The 17,805-nt window shown below is 55.2% G+C and overlaps 1 protein-coding gene across 1 annotated transcript; it reads left to right on the forward strand.

Annotated features, from left to right (window-relative positions):
• The first annotated feature begins 3,070 nt into the window (after positions 1-3,070).
• Positions 3,071-17,177, forward strand: MRPL4 (mitochondrial ribosomal protein L4). The gene is made up of 13 exons (XM_039910463.1): positions 3,071-3,196; positions 3,285-3,538; positions 4,630-4,681; positions 5,174-5,291; positions 5,392-5,498; positions 6,434-6,543; positions 6,677-6,750; positions 10,682-10,960; positions 12,269-12,589; positions 13,301-13,603; positions 13,711-13,968; positions 15,756-16,004; positions 16,139-17,177. Exons 1-13 carry the CDS (start codon positions 3,140-3,142, stop codon positions 16,318-16,320), a joined length of 2,364 nt encoding a protein of 787 aa, XP_039766397.1. The 5' UTR covers positions 3,071-3,139; the 3' UTR covers positions 16,321-17,177.
• The last annotated feature ends 628 nt before the right edge of the window (positions 17,178-17,805 follow it).

The following is a 17,805-nucleotide window of genomic DNA, read 5'->3' on the forward strand; positions in this document are numbered from 1 at the left end:
CTCCTTCTATTCTCCATCTACACCCACTCTCTTAGAGAACTCATTCGCTCCCATGGCTTCAACTACCATCTCTGTGCAGATGAATCCCAAATTTTATCTCCAGCCCCGTCCTCTGCAGTCTTGCATTTCCGCCCGCCTTTAAGAACTCTCTACCTGGATGTCCCGCCGATACCTCAAACTAAACATGTCCAAAAGAGAATGCCTCATCTTTCCGCCCAAACCCTGCCCTCCTGGTCTTTCCCATGGCTGTAGACAATACCACTATCCTCCCTATGTCACGAACCTGTAACCTTGGTGTTGTCCCCGACTCAACCCTCTCATTTCAACCCACATATTCAAGCTGCCACCAAATCCTGTCGGTTCGACCGGCACGACGTCACAAAAGTCTACCCTTTCCCCTCCATCCCCATTTGACAAATGAGGTAACTGAGGCACAGAGAAGTTAAGTGGCTTGCCCAAGGTCACCCAGCAGACAAGTGGCAGATTCAAGATGAGAATCCAGGTCCTCTGATTCCCAGGCTCGTGCTCTTCCTACTTGGTCTCACTGTTTCTCACAGTTCACCGTGGGCAGGGAACACGACTGCCAACTCCGTTGTATTGTTAGTGTTTTGTTTCATCGCTCATGTGCCTGATAGACAATTAATCTCCCCCCTTCAAAGGCTTATTGAAAGCACATCCCCTCCAAGAAGCCTTCCCAGACCAAGCCCCCCTTTTCCTCATCTCCTCTCCCTTCTGCGTCGCTGCCCAAACTTGCTCCCTTTGCTCTTCCCCCCTCCCAGCCCCAAAGCACTTATGTATGTATCTGTAATTTATTTATTTGTATTGTTTTTATTTATTGTGTTGTCCCCGTCCTTCCCCCCGCCCCCCCCCCCGCCCTCGCCTAAACTGTAAGCTCCTTTTAGGCAGGGAATGCTTCTATCGTTGCACTGTACTCTCCTGAGTGTTCAGTACAGTGATCTGCACAAAGTAACCACTCAATAAATGCGATTGAATGAATAGTATCTAATAATAATAATAATGTTGGCATTTGTTAAGCGCTTACTATGTGCCGAGCACTGTTCTAAGCGCTGGGGTAGACATAGGGGAATCAGGTTGTCCCACGTGGGGCTCACAGTCTTAATCCCCATTTTACAGATGAGGGAACTGAGGCACAGAGAAGTTAAGTGACTTGCCCACAGTCACACAGCCGACAAGTGGCAGAGCTGGGATTCGAACTCATGAGCCCTGACTCCAAAGCCCGTGCTCTTTCCACTGAGCCACGCTGCTTCTCCACCAGTCCCCTCCCCCTGCTTTATTCTTACCAATCAATCACTAGTATTTATTGATTGGGAAAGTACAACACAATAGAGTTGGTAGATGTAATCCCTGCATCTGAACGATTTTAATTAATCCCTGATTGATCGCTCTCCTCTCCGATTTACTTTCCGCCCGCTGCCACATCGGCACTCTCACGTCATCCAACCACTTGGATAAACCCCTCCTTCACCCCACCCATATCGCACGTACAAATCTTTATACCCTATTGTTTCCCCCCCAACACCTGTAGTTGATTTTAGCATCTGTCTCTTCCCCCACCCCCAGCCCTGAGCTCCTCGAGGGCAGGAATCGTGGCTACAGACTCCAGTTGTGCTCTCCCGAGCGCTCAGTACAGTGCTCTGCACACAGCAGACGCTCAGTAAAATGCAGCCGCTGGAGATAATGACCCGTGTCCCTGAAAGCCCTCCCCCCATGCACGAACTCTCCAGGCATGGGGAGAGTGAGGGTTGAAGTTCTGCGTCTTTTACCCAACCCACCGGAGAGCAGACCGACCTTTGACCGCAAGCCACAGGGATGCTAAACTTTAATGGGGCGATTCTGCCCCTGCTCCAGGACCCGGCCCCTCGACTCTGGAACATTCGGCCCTTTTGTTAGATAGCCCTGCCTCCCATCAGCGCCCAGCACATTGTGTGGGTATGTGGATGTGTCCCTCCTCTTCCAGAGGAATGTCAGTCCTTCAGAGGCAGGGGCCGTGCCTTCTCCCCTCTCTGTCCCTCCCTCCAACGCCCAGGTGTGTGTGTTTGTTTGGGTCCCGTCTCCCCCATCGGACCCTCTGCCCGGGGCAGCAGAGCCACAGCTTCCCCCAAACCCGCCCCCGGCCCCCTCATACCCATCCAAGTGCCTGGTGGTGAGGTGGCCGCCGGGTCCCTTGGGCAACCGATTTCCCACGCAGTCGGAGTTGGAGGAGCTGAGGGGGAAGAAGGGGTAAAAGGGGGAAGAAGGAGGAAAAAGGGGGAAGGGCGGGCGCGGGAAGAGGACCCTGGCGGGGGGAAGTGGGTGGGGGCAGAGCGGAGAAGAGCAGTCCACTTTCCACCGGCCAGGTCCCAGTGGGTCGAGGTCGGGGCGCCCCCTAGTGTCCTTAGAGAAGCAGCGGGGCTCGGTGGAAAGAGCCCGGGCTGGGGAGTCAGAGGTCATGGGTTCAAATTCTGGCTCCGCCGCTTGCCGGCTGGGTGACTTTGGGCAAGTCACCTCACTTCTCTGGGCCTGAGTGACCTCGTGAGAAGCAGCGGGGCTCAGTGGAAAGAGCACGGGCTTAGGGGTCAGAGGTCATGGGTTCAAATCCCGGCTCCGCCGTCTGTCAGCTGGGTGATTTTGGGGAAGTCACTTCACTTCTCTGGGCCTCGGTGACCTCATCTGTAAAATGGGGATGAAGACTGTGAGCCTCACGTGGGACTACCTGGTGACCCTGTATCTACCCTTAGCGCTTAGAACAGTGCTCTGCACATAGTAAGCGCTTAACAAACACCAACATTATTATTAAAATGGGCATGAAGACCGTGAGCCCCAAAGGGGACGACCTGATCAATCTGTATCCTCCCCGGCGCTTAGAACGGTACCCTGCACCTAGTAAGCGCTTACCAAATGCCGCCATTATTATTCCTCAAGGGGAGCGGCCTACCGACTCCCGGCCCCGAAGGCGGGGAGAGGGGGCGGGTCCTCGGGCCGTTCGGGGGTGGGGCCCCGCCAACGGCTCCCGTTTCGGCCTTTCCCGCTCCGAATTCAAGGCGGCGACGTCATCGGGGGGCGCCCGCCCTTCCGCGCTCACGCGGTCTAGGGGGCCCCGCCGACCTCGCCGCGGCCTTCGGAGCCCGAAGCCGCCGCCATGTGGCTCCTCCTCCGCAGCGGATTGCGGGCCCGGGGCGGGGCCGGGGGCCGGCGGGTGAGTGAGCGCGGGGAGAAGGTGGCGTGGGAGCGGGGAGGGGGGCTCGCCACCCGGCTGATCCTCCCTAACCTTCCTCCCCCTCCAGGCCCTGTCCGCCCTGGCCGGGGAGCTCGGCCCGGCGCCGCCCCGGGGAGGTGAGCCCCGACTCCTCCCCCTCGCCGGCGCTCTCCCCTCGGACTCTTCCTCCCCCCCGGCCGGTCCCATCCTGCGGTCGTGCGGCCTCCCGGTCCCCGCCCACCGCACCCCGGTGCAGGCCTGGCTGGAGTCGTTGCGAAAACCCAGGGACGAGCGACTGGGCCTCGTCGACCTTCACCCGGACGTGTTCGCCGTGGCTCCCAGGTGGGGGTCCGGGGCCCTGCCCCTCCGGAAACCGGCGTAGTAATCATAATAATGTTGGCATTTGCTAAGCGCTTACTAAGTGCAGAGCACTGTTCTAAGCGCAGGGGTAGGTACAGGGTCATCAGGTTGGCCCACGTGAGGCTCACAGCCTTCATACCCTTTTGACAGATGAGGTCACTGAGGCCCAGAGAAGTGAAGTGACTTGCCCAAGGTCACACAGCTGACAAGTGGCAGAGCCGGGATTCGAACCCATGAGTAGAGGGTTGGGAGAGGAAACGCCCCCCACCTCAGCTCCCCCGCCCCCCGGTCAAACAATCAGTGGTATTTATTGAGCGCTTGCTGTCTGCATTCATTCATTCATTTAATCGTATTTATTAAGCGCTTACTGTGTGTAGAGCACTGCGCTAAGCGATTGGGAAAGTACACTAAAGCAGTAAAGACGGACAATCTCTGTGTGCAGAGCACGGGACTAAGCACTTGGGAGAAAACAGTGCCAAAGATTAGACAGACACGATCCGTGCCCGTAAGTACAAGATCTGTGACCGGAGAAACAGCGTGGCCTAGTGCAAAGAGCGGGGGCCCGGGAGTCAGGACCTGGGTTCTGATTCCCTCTCTGCCATTTGTCTGCTGCGTGACCTTGGGCGATTCACTTCACTTCTCTGGGTCTCAGTGACTCCATCTGTAAAATGGGGACAGATGAGCCCCGTGTGGGACAGAGACTGTGTCCAATCCCTTTTTCTCCTGTCTCCTCCAATCAATCCATCTCATTTATCGGGCACTTACTGTGTGCCGAGCACTTGGATAAACAGAGGTGGTAGGCACGTTCCCGCCCACGACCAGTTTACAGTCTCGAGGGAGATAAAGACATCAATACAAAGAAATTGTGGATGTGTACCTAAGTGCGGCGGGCCTGAGGGAGGGGTGAATAAAGGTGCAAATCCAAGATACTCCAGGGCTTAATGCAGTGCCTGGCACGTGGTAAGCATTTAACGAATACCCTAAAAGAAACTTTGCAGACCACCCGATCGCTCCCCCAACCCTCCTCATCTCCTGCCCCACCCCATCCAAATTCTCTTTGCTCCCCCAACCAGGCTGGACATTTTACACCAGGTGGTCACGTGGCAGAGGAATTTCAAGAGAATCGTGAGTGTTCGGCAGCCACACAGGAAGGCGCCCAGCTGTTAGCATCTGTTGCTGCTCCACTAAGACCCTGGGGCCCTGGAGGGAGTGGGAGGGAGTCTCGGCGAATGGGGTGAAGCGTGATGCGGGGCCCCCCGGGAGAGAGGGAAGGCGGGTTTGCCCCCTACCCCGTTTTCCTCAGTTCCTCCCACCTCCCCACGTTCATCATTACACTCCAGGAAGAGTGAAAGGGGCCACCCAGCTCGGGAAGAAGAGGTCGGGCCGGAAGCTTGGAGCACGACAAGGCTTCCTCCCAACCCAGTCTCGAACTGGCTACGGGCTCCCTGTTAAGCCTCATCCGTCTTCCTCGGGTGGATGACTGCCCGTCCCCTTCCCCGGTCCTGTCGGCGTCTTGGCGTCTCTCTGTGTCCCAAACCCCTTTTAAGTTTGCCCCTTTGGTCGAAATGAAGATTTAGGACCCCGGGCCCTTGGTCGCGTGCTTCCTCTCCCCTGCAGAGCTACGCCAAAACCAAGACGCGGGCAGAAGTGCGGGGTGGTGGCAGGAAGCCCTGGCCGCAGAAGGGCAGCGGCCGGGCCCGTCACGGCAGCATCCGCTCGCCTTTGTGGCGTGGAGGTCAGTGCCTCCTTGGTTGTAGTCGGAGGTCGAGTGGGGGGAGGGAGTCTTAGGGCAGGAAGGGGGTTGCGCTGATCCCTGCTCTCTGAACCTCTCTCAGGTGGCGTGGCCCACGGTCCCCGGGGTCCTACTAGTTATTACTACATGTTGCCTATGAAAACCCGCGTCCTCGGCCTCAAGGTGGCGCTGACAACCAAGCTGGCCCAGGTAATAATGACGATTATGGTATTTCAGGGCTTACTGTGTGCAGAGCGCCCTTTTAAGCGCTGGGGTAGATACAGGGTAATCAGGGTGTCCCATGAGGCACTCCCAGTCCTAATCCCCATCTTACAGATGAGTAACTGAGGCACGAAGTTAAGTGGTTCGCCCAAGGTCACACAGCAGACAAGCGGCGGAGCCGGGATTAGAACCCGTGGCCTCGGATTCCCAAGCCCGTGCTCTTGCCACTAAACCGTGCTACTTACTGCTGGGCTTTCTCTTAACCCCCTCCCCACCTGCCCCCTTTACCACACCTGGGCTCACGCTGGAGTTTAGGGCTGTAGACTGTAATCCCTAGGTAGATTGCCTGGGGTCCCTAATTTGAGGAGAGCATCGGGGTGCTTTCCTCACCATTGGCTTTAAAACGCTCCATCACTTTGCCTCCTCCTACCTCACCTCGCTTCTCCCTTACTACAACCAGCCTGCCCACTTTGCTCCTCTAATGCTGACCTCACTGTGCCTCGATCTCGCCTTGGTCGTCACCGACCCTTTGCCCACATCCTGCCTCAAGCCTGGAACACCCTACCTCCCCCGAACCCGAGAGGCAATTACTCCCCCCCCCCCATACACATATACACTTCCTCTTCTCCCACTCCTTTCTGTATCACCCTGAGTTTCTCCCGCTACTCTTCCCCCCTCCTAGCGCCACAGCATTTTTGTACATATCTGTAATTTACTTATTTATATTAGTGTCTGTCTCTCCTCCCGCCCCTTTAGACCGTAAGGCCATTGTGGGCAGGGAATGTGTCTTTGTATTGTATTCTCCCGAGTGCTCAGTACAGTGCTCTGCACACAGTAAGCGCTCAATAAATACGATTGAACGAACGTCTCGCTTTATGGGGACTCCTCTACCAACCTCATGGCCATCTTTCTTTCCTCCCCAGGACAACCTTCATATTGTAGACTCTTTGGAGCTGCCAACATCAGACCCTCAGTACCTGATAGACTTGGTCCAATACCGACACTGGGGTGACTCGGTGCTCATCGTGGACGTGTGAGTGTCTTTGCCCTGGGGGTGGGGCTGGGTGATGAGGGATCTCTGCTCTGATTGTTGGGGACAGTAGAAAGAAGAGGCGATGGTTTCTATGGAAGGGGCTGAAGTTTACACACTCCGTTTCATGTCCCAGGGAGGAGCAGATGCCCCAGAATATTGTCTCTGCAGTCTCCAGCCTGAAGAAGATCAACCTGATGCATGTCCTTGGTGAGAGGGGCAGGCCCTGTGGGGTTGGGGGAGGAATTTGGCTGTCACACTCTGGAGGAACAGAAGCCCGAGAGCCGGCAGGGCCTGGGCTGTCTGTAGAGAGGTGGGGCAGGGTCACTGGGGTCAGTCCTGGGGTGGGAGGCTCCGTCCCTGATTCCCTGACTAACCCTCCCCAGTACTGTCTTCTTATGACACTCTTCCCCCTCTCCCGTCACAGGCCTGAATGTCTATAGCATCCTCCGCTTCCAGACCCTGGTCCTCACATTGGACACTGTCTCTTTTCTGGAGGAGAAACTGCTGTGGCACGACTCCCGCTACGGCCCCCTTTACCCCTTCCACCTGCCCTACAGCAACCTGCCTTAAGCCCCGTTCCTCCATCCCTTCTGGACTCAGCCGACATAGGTGGGGGAGGGGGGAGAGGAGATGCAGGATGGATGAACTGGTCTGATTTCCACCTCCGTGTTTCAAAGCCGCCCCTTAAAGTCAACGCCTGAACTCCTTCCTTCTCTTAGCCGCTTCCCACGGAAAATTTCCTACAGCCTGTCTCCCCGTGACTCCGCAAGGTCCCGTGGGGGCAAGGGGGGAAAGAGCGGCCAACCTCCAGAGGAAGTCTTGTGGGTTGGGTCCTTGCTGGCTCACCCTTTCGCTTTTGCTTTAGGGAAGGCCACCCCCTCCAGCGTCTCCCAGATTCCCCTGCCCGCTCCCTTCTTTGATTATTATTTGGTCTATCTTGCTCACCGCCTCATCTCTCAGGCCCAGTCCCCTCCCTGGCCCCCTGTGCTCGTCTGGCTAGGTCTGAAGTGCTGGGATGTTCCAGAAGAGGGGTGTCCCAAGGATGGGGAGGGACATCTCTCGCTCAAAGCCTCTGTACCCTGCCCCTTCCAGCTAGGCGTCGCTGCGATCTGGGTATATGGGGATTGGGCAGGGAAGGGGTATTTAGGCCCTACTCTTGAAGTTTCCTTCAGGGGACGGCCATTCTACCACTTCCATTTTCCCATTGTAGTGTCCCCTGAACAGGAACAGCCGAACCTAGGATTAGGGCCTGGCCCCCTGTAAGTAGAGCGTGGACACCCGCTGGGTTCTGTGGCTAAGGGGAGTGTGTTTGAATTAAACTGGTCCTCGTAGCTGCTGCGTGAATCGGCGTGGCTCCCAAAATCCCCACTCTCCTGAGCCCCTCCAATTGCCTATCCCTGGGAAATTGGTTAGGTTCTCCCCAATCAGGCAGGGGGCCAAAGTGAGGGACTCCGGATCCCTGTGTCTCCCGTAGGGGCAAAGGCCAGCTCCGGCTGAGAAGCCGAAATGGAAACAAACATACGCGTGCCCCTTGACATACTCCAGATTTTGCCAGCTGCTTCACCGTCCTGCTTAGTAAATTTTGGCCGGTTAGGCTGCCCAACCCCCTCCTGGCCTTGCCCTGCTCTCCCTAAGTGTGGCGTTCCTTTCTGTCTCAATCTGGTTTCGCCTCTCCCCTCCCCCTCTCCGGGAAATTCCTCTGAAGGGGAGAGAGGAAAATAGGATTTTATTATTTCCTTTCCCTCCACCCCAAGGGCGGGAGCCACATTCTTGGGTGGAAGGGGTGCGAGCTCCGATTGCGAAATGTTGATTAGTAAGGGGAGGAAGCAGGCCCCCCCACCCCCGTTCACTGGTGGAAAGGCTCGCCCCAACTTCCCCTTTCTGTCTCGAACCCCTGCCGGGGCTTCCCAGAAAGGGGCTAGAGGGATCATCTCCATGGTGACTGGGGCCCCTCAAACAGGAAACGGAGGGGTGGGAGTAGGCGCCTAGAGCTGCCGGAGCCTTGCCCCGCCCGGCTGGAGTCCCGGTCCTCCGGTAGCTGTTGGGTCCCTGGGGTGGGGATATTGCTTCCTCATGGCCAGAATTCCTCTTCCTGAAGAAAGAACGGGGCTGGGAGTGGGTGGGGGGGAGGGGAGCCCAGAAGGTCCTGCCTGTGCAGCCCGTGGAGGTGATGGAGGCTAAGAGTCACTGAGGCGGGGGCGGGGGGGACCCGATCTCACCAGCTCCGTTTCACACGGGAGGAGCGCTGGAAATGGAGAAGCACACGTCCGCTTCGCCGCGGCATTTCCAGCCACCCCCTCACACACACCATTTCCACCGGTCGGGGATATTGTCAGGGGTTTTGCGAGTGTGACGTCATGCCGACCCCAGGACCTCTGCTGCCGCGTGGGGTTGACAGAAGGACCTGGATAATGATTTATTAAATATCATTAATATCGTGTGCTAAGCGCTGGGGCAGATGGAAGGTATTCAGGTTGTCCCATGTGGGGCTCGCCATCTTGCTCCCCATTTTACAGATAAGGCAACAGAGAAGTGAAGTGGCTTACCCAAGGTCATACTGCAGGCAAGGGGCGGAGATCGGGTTAGAACCCACAACCTCTGTTTTCCCAAGCCCGTGATCTTTTCGCTAAACCACGCTACTTCTCATAATTAGTAATTATGGGATCTGTTAAGCGTTTATTAGGTCTCAGGCACTGTACCAATTGCTGGGGTGGGTGCAAGCACGCCGGGTTGGACACGGTCCCTGTCCCGCACAGGGTTCCCAGTCTTCTCCCCCATTTTACAGATGAGGTAACGGAGGCACGGGAAAGTGAACAGTGGCTTGCCTGAGTCCACACAGCAGATAAGAGGCGGAGTCGGGATTAGAACCCACGTCCTTTGACTCCCAAATCAGTGCTCTTTCCACTAAACCACGCTGCTTCTCGGGATTGCCCAGCTCCGACTAGAAAAGGGGTGTCCCGCCCGGCGAGGTCAGCACTTTGCCGAACTGGCGGGGGGGGAGGGGCGGGGGTCGCTGTTATGGCTACTGTATCTCAGCCTGTCTGTATATATCTCTCGAATGACCCTTCCGAAATGCCTTGACGACTCGCCTCGCCACTATCCCTTCCCAAGTCGGTCCGCTCCAAACTCGGGGGGGAAGGACCAGGTGGAAGCTCCAAGATTGCGACTCCGGACCTTCGTCCCGCCCTCGAACCTCTGCCGCGCCGTTAATGCCCTAGAGGGGAGGGGACGGACGACCCCGGTCCTGGGTTCTAATTCTGTTCTCCCGGTTGAAGGTGGGTGAAGTGGGGGTCGGGGAGTGAGGGCGGCACTAATTCTGCTAGCTGGATAGGCGGGGTCCTGGAGTCTAACAATTTGGACTTGGCTCCTCCTAGCTGGGAAAGTCCCAGAAAAGGGGGGGGGGGCGGGGAATGTGTAAAATCGATAGCTAGAGCCCGCGGGGCCTTCCACCTCCCCTCAGCTGACACTCCGGTCCGGAAATGCTCCGGTGGGAGCTGGCACGGGGTTTCCGGGAAGGCAGCACCTCCCCGCCACACACCCCCCTCCCCCCATCCCGCCCCCCGGCTATAACCTCCCGCCCCCGAGTCCGAGCTCCGTCACTCCTCTCGTTGCCTCCTCGCCTGGTCCAGCCCGACCATGACGCTCCCCCAGCTCCTTCTGCCCCTGCTCCTGCCCCTACTTCTGCCCCTACTCCTGATCTCAGGTGAGACCCTCGAGGGAAAAGGAGGCCGGCGGCCGTCGACTCTCCTCGCTGACTCGCGGGCTCCGGTCCGGTACTGGAGGAAGGTTGATTGGGGGTTGGAAGGGGGACGTCGCGGAGAGAAGGGCTTGAGGGGCGGGGGGTGGGTAGGGATCGGAGGGGGACCAGGGGGGTGGATTGGGGGAGGGAGGGCAATTCAGCCCCATTATCTGTTCCCCTAAGCGTCCGAGTGCTTCCCCCTACCAAAAGGGAAAGTCCGCAGTTCAGCCCCTTTCACGGCCTGGGGGATTTCTGCTGTGGCCGCCTGAGTGGGGGTGGGGAGTCGATCTTCCCCAGCTCTGAACCGCCCTTCGGGGGAAGCTGAAATACGGAGATGGGAAAGGGGTGGCCGCCCCCCACCCCAGCTCTCCCTCACAAGCCGTGGTCCCGCTGTCCCAGGAGCTCAGGAGGATCTGCCTAGCGTTCAGATTGACCCAAAGGATTCCGTGGTCAGAGTTGGGACCAGCCTGAACATCAGCTGCACCTCCAACTGTCGCTCCTCAGACGGGAACCTAGGGCTGGAGACATCTATGTCAAAGTGGAAGCTGAAGGAGCAGTTCCAGCCAGGGAATCTCTTGAAGGTCTTCAATGTGACTCCTGAACTTTCAGGCCCGGTACACTGCTGGGCTAACTGCAATTCGACCCAGATCTTGGAGACGATGGAGATCACCGTGTATGGTGAGGAGTCGTGGGGTCGGGGAGAGGTCAAGGGTATGGTGGAGAAGGTCGGATAAATCGTTAGCCAAACTTCACCCCCAACTCCTCTAGAGCCATTTCTCCTTCCTGCCCTTCCATTACTTCACCACCAGTCCAGAACCCAGGCGCAAAGAGAGCATAGCCTGTCTCAGCCACTGAAGAAGCAGAAACCCTTTGATTTAGCACCCAATAAATACCGCTGATAATAATGTTGGTATTTGTTAAGCGCTTACTATGTGCAGAGTACTGTTCTAAGCACTGGGGTAGATACAGGGTAATCAGGTTGTCCCACATGTGGCTCACAGTTAATCCCCATTTTACAGATGAGGTAACTGAGGCACCGGGATTCGATGATGATGATGGTGATTGAGGGGAAATAGGACCCTTGACCAGTTGTTGAACTCAGGAAGGTGATCCAGACCCCATAGCTAGAAGACTCCTCTATTCCCTACGAAACATACTTTCAATCAATCAGGGGTACTTGTTGAGCACTTACTGTGTGCAGAGCACTGTAATAAATGCTTGGGAGAGTACAATACAACAGAGTTGGTAGATATGTTTCCGGCCCAGGAGGAGCTTACAGACTAGAGGGGGAGGCAGACTGTAAAATCAATTAAAATACACTGGGTAATAATGATAATAATAGCATTTGTTAAGGGCTTACTATGTGCAAAGCACTGTACTAAGTGCTGGAGTGGATACAAGCAAATCAAGTTGGACACAGTCCCTGTCCCCCAAGGGGCTCAGATTCTTCATGGCTTAATGGAAAGAGGACGGGCTTGAGAGTCAGAGTTCGTGGGTTCCAATCCCGGCTCTGCCACTTGTCAGCTGTGTGATTTTGGGCAAGTCACTTAACTTCTCTGTGCCTCAGTTACCTCATCTGTAAAATGGGGATTAAGACTGTGAGCCCCCCTTGGGACAAACTGATAATCTTGTATCACCCCCCCCCAGCACTTAGAACAGTGCATGGCACCATCATCATTATTATTCTTAATTCCCATTTTTTACAGATGAGGTAACTGAGGCACAGAGAAGTTAAGTGACTTGTCCAAGGTCACGCAGCAGACAAGTGGCAGAGCCGGGATTAGAACCGGTCCTTCTGACTCCCGGGCCCAGGCTCTATCCACTAGGCAATCCCTTCCCTACCCTATAAACCTACAGATATACAGCCCTATGCTGTCCCTGTCGCTGCCCCCCAGAAGGGAAGGAATCTGGGAAGCAGTGGGAAAGGGACCATGGAGCTCTCAGCCCAACCCCCAGCACCTCTCATTGTCCTCTTTTCCTCCACAGACCCCCCAGAGCAAGTGGAGCTGATGCCACCGCCAGCCTGGGTGCCCGTTGGCGAGAACTATACTGTGGACTGCCAGGTCCTGAACGTAATGCCTCTGGAGAACCTCACAATGGCACTACTCCAGGGCACCCAGAGAGTGGGGCTCAAGGACTTCCCGGGAAAGCTAACTGGCCTCCAAAACGCCACGGCCACGTTCCCGTTGCTGGCTCGCAGGGAAGACCATGGGACCAATGTGTCCTGCCAGGCCGAACTGGACCTGCAGAGGCTTGGGCTGGACCTCTTCCAGGGTCGTTCGGCTTCTGTGCAGCTTCACACCTTCCGTGAGCACCGGTGGGCTGGGCTGGGTCGGACTTGGGGAGAGATGTGTAAACTGTACTAAACGCTAGATACAAGATAATTAGGTCAGAAGCAGTCCCTGTCCTGCTTGGGGGGGTCACAGTCTAGTAGAAAGGAGAAGAGGTATTGAATCCCTATTTTACAGATGAGGAAACTGAGGCCCAGGGAAGTTAAATGATTTGCCCAAGGTCACATAGCTGGCAAGTAGTGGAGCCAGAATGAGAACCCAGGTCCCCTGACTCTCAAGACCGGGCTCCTACCACAAGGCCACGCTGCTTCTTTAGAAGGCAAAGTAATAGCAGTGGTAGTGAGACCCATGTGGGATAGGGGCTGTTCACTTTATAATAATAATGATGGTACTTGTTAAGCGCTTACTATGTGCCAAGCACTGTTCTAAGCTACCCCAGCACTAAGCACACTGCTTGGTACATAGGAAGCACTGAACAAATACTACAATGATTACTATTAGATTTTATTGAGCATCCATTTGGTGTAATGCACTGTACTAAGCACTTGGGAAGGACATCCCCTGCCACAAGGAACTTACACTCTGTATCTGTCTTTTTGTGTCTCTCTGGATCTGAATCAGTCTTTGAGCGCCTTTCTTTCTTTGACTTTCTGTGGTCTCCGTCTCTGCCTGCAGCTGTCTTTGTGATCCGTGGATATTTGACTTCTTTTCTCTGTTTTGGTTGAAGAATTCAAGAGACTCCCATGGTTCAACTCCTCTGCACTAAGTGACTCCTGGGTCTTGGAGGTCGGGGCTGCGACCTCTGTGAGCTGTGAGGCTGAAGTGTTCCCGGCCTGGGAGGCCCAGGTCCACTTGTCCCTGGGGGGCCGGGAGCTGAGTCCCACAGTCACCTGGGATGGAGACCGGCTCACGGCCAACGCCATGGTTCGGGCTGAGGAGGGACTTGAACACAAGCAGGAACTGGACCTGAACTGCACCGTAGCCGTGGGGGAAGAGAACCGAACGGCCTACAAGACCTTGACCGTCTACAGTAAGCGGGCGGGGGGGAGGCACTGGGGAGATGGAGGGAGGGAGGATCTGTGAGTCCTGAGAGGGGAAGGGGCTCCCTCAGCTGTGTGTGTGTATCTGTGTCCTCAGAGTTCCTCCCTCCCATCCTGACCCTCAGCGAGGAAAGCCCCCTGGAGACGACTCCTGTGAATGTGACCTGTAGGCCATCTCAACTTGACACCTCAGTGAAACTGGAGGGACAAACAGAGATGCCCCCTGGAGAGCCTGCCCATCTCCAGCTGATCGCCAGGGAGGAGGACGATGGGCGTGTGCTGTCCTGTGAGGCCACCATGTCAGTGGAATCTGTGCGGCTCGTCAAACACCAGACCGTCCAGCTCCATGTCCTCTGTGAGTGTCTCTTTCTCTGACCGCCTCAGGTGCAGATTTCACAGATCATCCCTTTCCCCCCTTCCAGTCACCCACCTCTGCCCAATATCAGAACTTGAGGTGGCCCTGGACCATTATGACCCTTTGATGGGAGCTGACTTTGCTTGACCATAACCCCACCTGCCCTCTAGCCCCTACTTCATCTGATCCTGCAATAACACCTGTCCCCACAGTTTCCCCTGCAGCCCATTCCCACACTGGGTTCTAATCATTCAATCAATAATAGTTACTCTACCCAGTGCCTACCGTGTGCAGAGCACTGCACTAAACGTTTGGGGGAATACAGTTGAGCAAGATACACAGAAAGTGCTCTTAAGGAGCTTACAGTCTTAACCTGGGGGACCAACAACCTAAGCCATTCACAAAAGCTCTGGCTGTTTCTAACAAATGTATGGAAGCCTAAAATGAAAACTATGTCAGTTAATTTGAGCCGAGACTACGCATAAGTAAGCTCGTTGTGGGCCGGGAGTGTGTCTGTTGTTATATTGTACTCTCCCAAGCACTTAGTACAGTGCTTTGCACACAGTAAGCACTCAATAAATACGAATGAATGAATGAATGAATGAATATTAAGGGTGGCTGTTTGATTGGACATGACCTGGGAAGGTGAAATTTAATCAGAGAGTACTTCTGGAGGAGGTGGGTTCTGAGGAGAACTTTGAAGATAGAACTGTGGTAGGGCAGATTTGAAGGGGAATGGAGATGGGAGGGTCAAAAACAAAACACAATAAGAAGATGAGCTTTGGAGGAAGGACGAGTGCAAGCTGGGGTAGAGTGGGAGAAGACAGTTGATAAGACGGAGAGATCCTCTGGAGTGCCTTAAGGCAGTGGTCAGGAATTTCTGCTAGATCGGAGAGGAATGAGTAACCCTTTGAGGTTTTTGAGGAGCAGTACAAACAACATAGCAAACAACACTGAAGAACAATGATCCAGGAAGCAGAGTGAAGTAGCCTAACCTTAACTCTAATGGAAAAAGCACAGACCTGGGAGTCAGAGGACCTGGATACTAATCCTGGCTCCATCACTTGTCTGCTATGTGACCTTGGGCAAGTCACTTCATCTCTCTATGCTTCGGTGACCTCATCTGTTAAAGGGGGATTAAGACTGTAGGACAGGGACTGTGTCCAACCTAAGTAGCTGGAGTCTACCTCAGTGCTTAGTACAGTGCCTGGCACATAATAAGCACTTAACGAATACTGGCAGGAGAGTGGAGGGAGGGCGGTCAGTGAAGAGGCTGATACAGCAAAGTCAAGTCAGGAAATGACAAGCCCCTGGACCCAGATGGTACTTGTTTGGATGGAGCGGGAGGGGAGGAAATGTTGTGGAGGAAAGGGTGGCAAGTTAGTGACAGAGTGGGAAAACCAAAACACACGAAGAGTCGAGGAAAAGACCAAGGTTACGACGGGCTTCTGGGATCAGGAAGATAGTGTTGCTGACCGTGATGGAAAAGGTAAGGGGGGGGGTGGGTTTGGAAGGGAGGGTGAGGAGTTTGGTGTGAAATACATTGAGCTCGAGGAGCTGGCAGGACATCCATGCGGAACTGTCTGTGAAGCAAGAGGAAATGCAAGATGGCAGAGAGTAAAAGATCAGGATTAGTGAAATAGATTGGAGTCGGCAGCCTCGTAGAAGTAGTAGCTGATGAAGCCGTGCAAGTGGCCAGACCCAGTTCAGGCTGATTGGGGGGCGGTTCACGGGGCACCACTGGCCCCAGAGCTGATCTCCTCCCTCCTGGTTTTGTGCTCCCCCAGATGGACCACGGATGAATGCCTCGGACTGCCCGGGGAACTTGACGTGGCCCGAGGGGACGGAGCAGGTTCTACATTGCCGGGCCTGGGGAAACCCAACCCCGACTGTGCAGTGTATCCATACTGAGATCAAGAGCACGTTCTTCCCCGGGACCTTGCTGCAGGTCACCCGAGCCCACGCCGGCACCTACCGCTGCACAGCCAGAAGTGAACTGGGCACCGAGGCCAGGGACGTGATTGTGAATGTGGAATGTAAGTGAGGGCAGAGGATGTGGATTGCGCTCCTCTCCTTCTCCTTCCATTCCTTCTTCCCCACCCGCAGGCTCCCCTCCCACCTAACTTCTGCCACTACCCACAATCTTTTCCCTCCATCCTCCCTCTGACAGTCCATGAGCAGAACGTGACCCTCATCACTACCTTGGTCCTGACGTTTGCGTTGATGACAGCTGGACTGGGGATCGCTGGCTACCTGTACTACCGACAGCAGCACATCCGCCAGTATAAGCTAAGGAAGGCACAGGAGCAGGCGGCCTTGATGAGATCTACACCTCAGGGACTCAGGCCCTGAGCCCCTGGACTCAGCCAAAGAGTAATCCAGGGGCAGGACTATGGGTGGGGATGGGGTTGGTGTTGGGGAAGGGGAGTAGGTGGCCAGATTCTTCACCAGTACAGGTCCATCTCCTAGGTGGGTGTATACCCTCCCCTCCCTGCCCCCATGGTCCTGAGACGATGGACCAGACTGGCAGGTGGTTGGGGAGGGGGCCGGCTGCTCTTTCAGCAGCTACCAAACAGAAGGTGGAGGTGACATGATTGGATGGGGTCATTTTCCCACCCCCGAGGTCAGACCAGCAGGAGAAAACAGCAACTCTGGGACCATGGGGGCTTTCAACAGCCCCAGATCCAGGGGTTCCAGAACCAGATCCTCACATCACGCTAGACTGGATGGTCCAAGGAGCTGGGAGCAGGGGACTGGGAACCAGCCAGGTCAGGTCAGGGGGAATGAGCACTGACCCAAAGGACTTAATGAGTTTGGGGAGCTGCAAGTGCAGACATGGACACATGATCATGCAGGGACACAATAGTACACCGGGGGACATCCTGATACTCCACAGGCACGCACACACACACACACACACACACACACACACACACACACACAAATCATCATGACACCCACCCTGGCATAGACTGACACAACACACATAGCAACACAGTAACGTAGACGAAACCAGCGACACACCGATCTGGGGTAGAGGAGCTGCTCCCTATTTCAGGTTGAGAACTGTAGGCCCCAACATGGTATCGTGTTGGACTGGGGCTATATTGGGCCTAAGGACTAGGTACCCCTTCATCCTGGTAATGAGACAGATCACTCACCTTGTAGGCTCCCTATGCCTATTTTCTCAATTAAAAAATATCAATGTATATCTTGGTTCAGACTCTCTTATTGGCAATCAATCAATCAGTCGTGTTTATTGAGCGCTTACCGTATACAGGATACTCTACAACAATATAACGGACATTCCCTGCCCACAAGGAGCTTACAGCCTAGAGGGGGAGACGGACATTAATATAAACAAATAAATTACGGATATGTACGCAAGTGCCGCGGGGCTGGGGAGGGTGGGTGGTGAATAAAGGTAGCAAGTCAGGGCCGACGCAGAAGCGGGTGGGAGAAGAGGAAATGAGGGCTTATTCAAGGAAGGCTTCTTGGAGGAGACGTGCCTTCGATAAGACTTTGTAGGTGGGGAGAGTAATTGTCTGTTGGATATGAAAAGGGAGGCGTCCCAGGCCAGAGGCAGGATGTCGTCGAAAGGTCGGAGGTGAGAGAGATGAGATTGAGGTACAACGAGGAGGTCGGCACTAGAGGAACGAAGTGTGCGGGCTGGGTTGTAGTAGGAGAGTAGCAAGGTGAAATAGGAGGGGGCGAGATGATTGAGTGCTTTAAAGCGAACGGTAAGGAGTTTCTGTCTGATGTGGAGGTGGATGGGCAATCACTGGAGGTCCCTGAGGAGTGGGGAAACGTGGCCTTAACGTTTTTGTAGAAAAATGA

The sequence above is a fragment of the Ornithorhynchus anatinus genome, chromosome X2 (assembly GCF_004115215.2).
Source record: "Ornithorhynchus anatinus isolate Pmale09 chromosome X2, mOrnAna1.pri.v4, whole genome shotgun sequence".
Classification (NCBI taxonomy): domain Eukaryota; kingdom Metazoa; phylum Chordata; class Mammalia; order Monotremata; family Ornithorhynchidae; genus Ornithorhynchus; species Ornithorhynchus anatinus.